At 42.4% G+C, this 8991-nt stretch overlaps 1 protein-coding gene across 2 annotated transcripts in view; it reads left to right on the top strand.

Annotated features, from left to right (window-relative positions):
* Window positions 1–50: 50 nt before the first annotated feature.
* Window positions 51–8991, top strand: part of esyt2b (extended synaptotagmin-like protein 2b) — a 37653-nt gene continuing 28712 nt past the window's right edge. For both annotated transcript variants that reach the window (XM_022215300.2, XM_022215299.2), the window contains exons 1-5: window positions 51–790; window positions 5520–5561; window positions 6160–6294; window positions 6603–6679; window positions 7192–7264. In XM_022215300.2, coding sequence (XP_022070992.1) covers window positions 392–790; window positions 5520–5561; window positions 6160–6294; window positions 6603–6679; window positions 7192–7264 — 726 coding nt within the window. In that variant the 5' untranslated portion in view covers window positions 51–391. The remainder of the gene's footprint in view (window positions 791–5519; window positions 5562–6159; window positions 6295–6602; window positions 6680–7191; window positions 7265–8991) is intronic.

The following is an 8991-nucleotide window of genomic DNA, read 5'->3' as shown; positions in this document are numbered from 1 at the left end:
ATTGATAAATTGTGGCTACCGCTGTTGAACACCAGATGGAAGTGTTTCACCTTTTTAGCTAGTGCTACTGGCAGCACAGTGAGCGCACACAAGTGGATCCCTGTGCGGCTTTTTGGAGACCATCATTCCCTCCTCGTGTGTAGGCAGAGTGAGTGTAGCCGTGGACTGATCTGGCTCAGCGGACTAATCTAATCAACGGAATGCTTCCCCAAGTCGTTGTTCACAGTGAAAACTGAAGTGGTCAATGTCAACGATTCCTCCGAGGGCGATGGGCTGGTGTGCAGGTGAGCCAACGTGAGAACAGGCTCCCCCGTCGGAAGCGCTTCGCACATGGGAACTGTGTCACTCGACCTTATCCGCATTTGGACAGTTTGAAGACAGACTCAGAGACATGTCAAGAGACAGCATGACAGCTGTACGAGGAGCCCACTCACACAATGCTTCCCCTAAAGAGAACGGACACACTGCACCGAGCCCCGCTCAGCCCAGCGCCAACTTTCCCCATCCCTCTGCGGGGAACACACCCGATGACACCCCGGTCTCCTCTACCAGCGAGCTGACCCAGACCTGGGTTCACTTCGCTAAAACGTTTGTGCTCATCTTCCCTATTTACGCATTGGGGTATTTTGAGTTCAGTTTCAGCTGGCTGCTGATTGGACTTGTTATCTTTTTCTGGTGGCGGAGAAACACAGGAGGGAAACACAGCCGAGTGAGCCGAGCTCTGGCTTTCTTTGAACAGGAGGAGCGAAGTGCCACGCAGGGTCTGACCACCTCTGATTTACCACCATGGGTAAGACGCGTTGTGAAGTACAGCAGAACAAATAATATCTGCAGCTGTTTGTCTTGGCTAAGCTGTTTCTTCGAAGAGCTCGTGTGGTATTTTTGTATACAATATTTTTGAGTTTCCACGAAAACACAATCAGCTGACAAGATCAGGAGGAGCAGAGTTGAGCTGTAAAGCTGTGTCGGGGCAGCTGTCCCTCAGCAGTGACATTAGACTGAGCCCCAGTCTAAATACAGCAGGGTACAATGGTGAACCAGACACCACGCTGCGAAGGAAACATGCCCACAGGGTCCCTGTTATTTTAGGATCCAGACTGACTATCTCGCTTGTAGTGATTCGTTCTATTTCTGCTACACTTTATCTTGGCAAAATTGTGAGACAGCACTGGGGTCCTTGACTTTATCTTGTCAGGGTTAATAATTCAGTGTGTAGGGTTTTCATTTGCCTCTTGAAGCTTTCTTGAAAACCCTTCATGAGCTTCAGTATATAAACCCGAAAGGCAGAGTTTATCCAAGTAGAAACCAAACACAAAGTACAAATCGGATAATAACATGATAATAGATGGTATTTTAAAGAGATTGACTGAAAGAATTGATATATGATGTTTTGGAAAAGAGCTTCCCATCTGTGTTGCATGTCCATACATTATGAGACTCTTCTCAGGACTAGTGCCTTTGAAAAATGTTTGTAAGACACCTTGTTGTGTATGTTGTTAACTGCTGGGGAAACATAAAGTGAAAGTAATTGCTTTACCAATGAATGCACTGTTTCCCTAATGAACGTTAAACTAAACTAAATCCACTAGACAGAGATAAAGGAACTGTAGAAGACTAAGTTTATTAGTGCCGTATTTATCTTCTGCAGAAATTACTGTGAAATTGAGAATTTATACCTTTTAAAGTTTTTTTTAGGAGACCAGAGGGTCTCACAGGTCCACTGTGGTCCAGTTATGGAAAATATTTCAGCTTAATTTAATTGAGCGTTAGCTAAGTACAAAATACTGTTCAGTTGAACTGCAAATTAAATGGAGGCTCAGGTCTCAGTTGTATAACTTATCAACCTGCCAAATTAAGACTTTCTGTATCAGACTCACTGCAGGTTTGTGATGTTCAGTGCAACAGTTAAAAGCTTATTCTGCTGACACAAGGCTGAGGATGCAGTTAGGCTGTTAAATGGGGGTGGAGGAATTAGATAGGGACGAGTGAGAGCTGCCCACTTACAGGAAAGAGACATAATTGAATGACCTCAGCATCCCTGGTTTTAGGTCTGGGGTTTATAAAAGAAAGTGGAAGTCAAGCGTTACATGCATCTCTGCTAATATTTACAGCAGGTGTGAATCATCATTTGAAATCGCATCACATCTTTCAGGGCTTCACAGTGCTCCAGATCGACAAGCTAAGCACATATCAGTGTGCATTCATACTGAGCTGTCATCAGCGGTGGGGATTTTCTGTACTTACTGCTCTTAAGTCTTGCCTGTGCACTCAGCTATGCAGAACTGAACATTTTTAGTGGTGAAAGAAGTATCCAGGTCATACACTTAATAAAAGTACCAAAATAGCAATGTATAATTAAAGCTGCAAGCAGCGTTGGATGGGTTCTCGCATCCTTGCTGGTCGTCGAATTCACGCATGTCCACCAGGTGGTGTTGCGACCGATAGTGTATTTGGGCCCATTGATGTCATCAGGGGCTGCAGAGTGTAATAGTGGTTAGCACTTTCGCCTTGCAGCAAGAAGATCCCTGGTTCAAATCCCGGGGTGGGCTTGGGGTCTTTCTGCATGGAGTTTGCATGTTTTCCCTGTGCATGCGTGGATTTTCTCTGAGCACTCCGGCTTCCTCCCACAGTCCAAAAATATGCTGAGGTTAATTGATAACTCTAAATTGTCCGTAGGTGTGAATGTGAGTGTGATTGTGTGTCTGTATATGTAGCCCTGTGACAGACTGGCGACCTGTCCAGGGTGTCCCCTGCCTTCGCCCGAGTCAGCTGGGATAGACTCCAGCCCCCCCGCAACCCTAGTGAGGATAAAGCGGTGTATAGAGAATGGATGGATGCATGATGTTATCAGGACTGGACTCTGATCACACATGTAAAGTTTCGGGCAGATCGGAGTATGTACAGCTAGTTATAGAGCATTTCCTTCCATCCACCAGGTGGCGCTATGACTTTGGCTGTATATCTGCATGTGATTGTCATCAGGGCAGGACTCTGATCATACATGTAAAGTTTCATGTAGATTGGAGCATGTACAGGACAGTTACACAGCATTTCCTGTTTCATGGCAAATTGTAAATTTCCAGGGGTCGCCATTTTCACGCCCTCAGACTTTTGCGAAGCATTCTGATAACCTTTCATCACCTGTGCCTGCTGTACATCCTGGCCAAATTTCAGCTCTCTCAGTGTTACTCTGTTTGAGTATATAGCTTTTGAAAATGGTCAAAAATGACCCAAAATTGTCAGAAATATGACACATAATTTAAAATGGCTGACTTCCTTCCTCCTTACTCACTGGGTACAATTCATTTGTGCAGAAATTTTGTTCACTTGTTTAATCTCACATATCAGCAGTAGAAGAAACAAGCTGCTTTTAGACTGTCAGCCTGATATCAGCCCTGTGGTCGGAGTGCAAGTGAGAGGGCTCAGACTGTCTGCATAATGTTAGATCTTTAAATGCAATCATGTCAGCGTGACATGAAGTTTGAGAGACGAGATCAGCTCGGCTAAATGAAAAAGCCTCTCTGCTTTGTTCAGATATGTGATGGTATTCAGGTGAGATACAAGTGTGGCGCCTCAGTAATGTTGTTCTGTCTTATTAGCTCGAGGATGTATTTGCTTTCAGGTCCAGAGCGCGTGTCGGGGTTGCTGAGCTGATGATGGACAGTTTGACTTCAGGGAGAATAATCCTCTTTGATTCAATACCTCAGCAGACTGTTAATTACACTTTAAAGAGACAAAACCCTCTGATTTCTCATTTGTACACCACCACAAGAACAAATTGGAACTGGATAACGAAGGTGCTCTGCCATCGTTTCTGCTGCCTAGCTCAGCTTTTCCAGCCACCGTTTAAAAACATGTGTCCTCCAGAGTGAACCATTACTGCCTCACCTACATTTTATGAATAAGGTCACTGTGCCGGGCGTGTAACCACCTCACCATCACCTCCTCCAAATTATTATATTATTTACAAATACAGCCAAACGATGAGTCTGAATGTGTCATAATAGCTGTAACTTTCTGTTCCCTGTCGTCCTGCTCTTGTCGCTGCTTCATTCACTCTTTGACATAAATGCTGGATAAGCACTTAGCCGGCTGCATGAAAAGTAGTGCTGCCTCTTGTAGCTGTCTCATCGCATGTAATATCTCACCAGAGCTTCAGACAGCTGCGTCACTTCTTATCTCTGTTGAGATTAGAGAATAAACACCTTAAATTTGGTGATGAAGAAGTAGTGTTATGCCTCGGCCCCTTATTGAGGTGGTGTGTGCACTGCGCCACACCTTTGTGCACGGTATCGACTTCATTTCAGGGATTTCCTTCACCTCATGTTAAATCAATGCCTGATTTACTTTAATCATTCAAGAGGATTAGTCAAACTGAAATCGAGAATCAAAGCAGTGTGGAAATGTGAGGCTAGTGCAGGAAGGAAATACAATTAAGAGTGGCATTTTAGTGCTTAATAAAAGCACAAAATCTCAATTCTAAACCTATTAAAACAGTAAATCCAATAGTTTTGATCTAATTGGACATACATGACATGACATCACACTCCAGATGCCAGTTATCTCATCCACACAAAGCGTCATGAAAAAAGAAAGGTCACGCAATCGATGCTTTCTTCAGGTAGAAATGAAAAAGCAGGTAAAAATCCAGTGACCTTTGCTTGAAGAGTGCTTCTGAGATTCTATTTCATCTTCTTTTTCCTTCGTCTTTCTTTTTTTATCAGGCGATGACACCATATCTTAAAGCTGCCGCAGTGAATGTTCACATGCATCCATACCCAGTAGAAACACGCTCCTCTCTTGTATTATTCTTGTTTGGGCATTGCAGTTTAATTGATGTGTTGCTGTGGAATGCCAGTTCTGTTTTAGTATTTGGGCCTGCCAAAAGAAATCTGTCATCTTTAAGGTATTGCTTTTCCTTTGATGCAGAGTTACAGCAAAAAAGCTTTTAGAAAATGCAATTTTGCATCAGCGAACATGATTAAGTTTACAGATTGGCACTACTTGCCATGTATAACAATTATTTCAAACAGTTTGTACTAAAAGAACAGAGTGTGCTGTACACTTAGCTTTAATGATGATAGCAAGTCTTTAAATCAGTTAAACTTAATCATTTTAGACAATTAGGCAGTGAGGGTTTTTGACCATGCTAAAATAGCAGCATGGCTCAATTCTCTTTGGTATGGATTGCAATTATTTACAAATTAAATTATTCCTAACTTTTCATCCAGCTTCAACACTGGATCAATATTACTTTTATGTTGTTGTCTAAACTGCTTTATGTCCTAACCTTTAGCAGTTATTTGTGTTCAGTGCTAAGAAATTACTTTTAACATGCAAAATAAAGATGGTGAACAACATAAACACTTTGCTTGTTACACATTAGCATGTTAGCATTGGCACTGTGAGCATGTCGTCGATTTGTCTGCAGACAGGAGGTGAAATTTGCCTTTAAAATGTTGTTAGCAGGCTTATTGAAACCAGCAGAGAGATTATCTGCTCTGCTTTGTCCTTTGTAGGTTCACTTCCCAGATGTAGAGCGAGTGGAGTGGCTAAACAAGGTAAGGAATCGAGCGGCTGTCACTTGAATTTGTTTGCTCGAGTGAAGCCCTCCTTTTTTGTTTTGCGATAACTGGAGTAAATGCGATGTCTGTCACCCTTCTGCTATCTCCCTTCTTCCCACTGGGACGGCACACTGCAGTACGTAGGACTTAGCATGCAGCCTGGTTCCTGCAGCAGTGTGAAATGCATTAACCCTTGTGAATCCCCATGGCAACAACCAGGATGTAAATTTTGAGTCACTCATCAGTATACATCAGAAATATCGAGCTGGGGATGTGAAAATTTCATGTTTTGGTGTCCCTAGTTGCTGTGTGTGAGTCTGGCAGGATTTTACTTAAAGAGAAGTACATTTTAAATATTTAAAAGTAATCTGTCTTTCATAGTGTCACACATGTACCTGTATGAAGCAGTGAAATTGGTCATAAGAGGATGCACTTAATGTAGTGACTTCATGTATCTCACACAGTGTTACAGCACACAAGTATATGCTCTTTACAGTCATTTTATAATGGGAGAAGGCACCATTTTTTAAAATTTTACCCCAACAAAACTCAAGGATTCTCTTTGAAATTGAGCCCTCGTACTGTATCCCTGTAGACGGTGAAACAGATGTGGCCGTACATCTGTCAGTTTGTGGAGAAACTGTTCCACGAGATGATCGAGCCGGCGGTGAAGGAGTCCAACGCCCACCTCAGCACCTTCTGCTTCAGCAAGATTGACATAGGGGACAAGGTGAGCGTCTCGTAGTGTTGCCGCGCGTCGTTCACGGACTGATCATGTGTTATTTCAGCAGTGACAAAACAGGCTACCAGCAGCAGGTGCCGGGGGACAGCTGGTCAGGCCGTACGGTAGCTTGAACGTGAACATCCATGCACGTAGCCGACACATGTCTTGCTTCATAAATAGTTTCCATATGGGGTCGGGAGAGGGGTCGACCTTGTGCTGACCACGTGGTAGCTGGGAAGGGTGGGTGTGTCGGCGAGGTGTTGATTGCCTGGAGTGTTGTAGTGGCCTTAATGGTCCCCTCTGTTGCATTGCAGCCGCTGAGGATCAATGGGGTCAAGGTGTACTCAGAAAATGTGGATAAGCGACAGATCATTATGGATCTGCAGATCAGGTGAGCCCATCACATCTCTGTTGAAATCATGGTTATTTTATCTCTGCAGCTGCTTTGATTTTTTAAGATGTCAATCCTGATTATTATGGTAACAGGTAGTGTGCTTTGTAGCCAACACTCCTTGAGCAGCTCCTTTGTCAGACTAACTGGGGTTTCTGTTGACAGTACAGCCAAGCAAACACATTGTTTTCATACAGAGGCCTGTCAATAGATGGCCTCTTTCCATTCTCCTGTCAGCAGATGACTAACAGTAATAGACAATTTAGGTCCAGGGCAGGAGAGATGGAATGAGATTGAAAATGACTACATAGAGAGATAATAAAATGTAAATACAATAAACAGCTATAGCTGAAAAAACACAGGCTATAGATATTATCGCTTGATTTCTTAAAAATTGATTGTGAAATCTGGAATACAACAGGTTTGTTTGTTTTTAGGTCGTTTATATTGAAAAATGATTGGCCTCTGATCGAGGATTCTTACCAGGCCTGCTTTTGTTGTTTACATCTCAGCTTTGTCGGCAACACAGAGATCGATGTTGACATCAAACGCTACTACTGCAAAGCCGGCATCAAGAGCATCCAGGTGAGGAAATTCTTTTTTTTCTGATGACTGTCGCATCCTCATAGAGGTACTTTCTCTCTGCATGAGATTCAGACTCTGCAGTGGTTGTCAGGAAAGAACATGAAGCATTGCATATAAAGTGGCACTGTGTGTTGAGGTAAAGGTCTGTCCTGTCAACTTGAATTTGGGACACGTTTTCAGTCCTGCATGAACAGTCGCTTTCCTGTTTTTTTACATCATGTAATAACAGGATTCTACAGATATTTGGACTGCAGCCTTTAGTTAAACATTTCATATATACAGTGGTTTATTACATGTCTAAATATAGAAAGGTTTCAGGGATCCAAGTATATGATTTGTGATATTCTGCTATGAAAACACGTATAGAAGTCATGCATGCTCATACCGATAAGGTTGGAGCTGCGTAATGAAACACATAAGAGAAATGGAATAAACATGTACTGCATTTGTAAGCAGCTGTAATGTAATGCTCTACAGCGCTGATTTTCAACCCTTTTTGGCTCGAGGATTCACAGATTGTCTAAATGTCGACATGATAAGCATCTCAAAGACGTAATTCCCACTGTGGCAGGAGGGAACCAGCATCTCCGTCGCTGTTCAAAATCATTTCCACATTGCATATCGTAGCGCGGTCAGCCACACGTGTGACTGATAACATCAAAACTGAGCTGGTTTCCAGGTTGTGGCTCACTGTGGCTTGTGGGGGTAGTGTGTAGTAATTGTAGTTTGATTTCCTCACCGTACCTTTGTGACCTCAACTGTTGAGGTAGGCAGTATAAACAAAGAGCAGATTTCTGACCTGGGCTTCATGTCAGAGACTTACAGCCTAACCCAAGTCTTCCTGGGCCTCTGAAAAAGGACCTATGCCTCAGAGAAAATTAGATCCACTGAAAATCCCCTCCAGTGAAAATGAAGTTTTTATTTACCTTGTTAATATATTCATATGCAGTTTTTTTTCTATGCCAGAAGATATACAAACTACTGTGTAGCACTGACCAATTTTAAAAACACTGGTAAACACACAGCCAGGTTTGATACATAGCAAACCCGAAGAACCAATCCTGTCAATTTATGGAGGGAAGCTTTCTGTATCATCATAATTCTTCTCCAGAATCAGCTTCTGGTTTGAGCATGTATCACTAAATTACTCCCAATATTACAACTTGCCATAGTGTAGTCTAGGTGAGCTGGTGTGCTTAAGCTACGGTGATGGGGAGAGGTGGGTGGAGTGAGAGGCAGTGACTTGATAGATCCATACATTTTGGAGGAAGTAACAGTGTAGAGTAAAATCTAAGATCTTATGAAGTGGGAAATGTGTACTTTCGTGGAAAGAAAAAGTCTAAATATGTGACTTTGATACACAAATAAAGACTTTTCGGGGTTAAATCAACAACCAGAGAGTTGCTTTAAGAGGTAGAACTGTCCAGTATTTTCTGAGATAAGATTGTTTTTTTTCAGAAACATTATCTGACCCTTGGGGGGGTCTTGACTTTGCTGTTGGGAACTACTACTTTGCAGAACTATTAAGACAATCAATAGGCTGAAAAGAAACACAGTAAGGGAATCATAAAACAGAAAACACGATGAAGTGAAAATTGGGGTCCTTTGATTTGATCACAGGAACTGAAGCATTTCTTTATTATATGTGTCTAATAAACAGAGTTTTAAATAAATAAGCTAATAAAAACTGAACTAAATTACTGCTCCTTGGTCAGTTTTCCCTTTCA

This window comes from Acanthochromis polyacanthus, chromosome 20 (assembly GCF_021347895.1).
Source record: "Acanthochromis polyacanthus isolate Apoly-LR-REF ecotype Palm Island chromosome 20, KAUST_Apoly_ChrSc, whole genome shotgun sequence".
Taxonomy (NCBI): Eukaryota; Metazoa; Chordata; class Actinopteri; family Pomacentridae; genus Acanthochromis; species Acanthochromis polyacanthus.
This window is presented reverse-complemented; position numbering and strand designations above follow the sequence as displayed.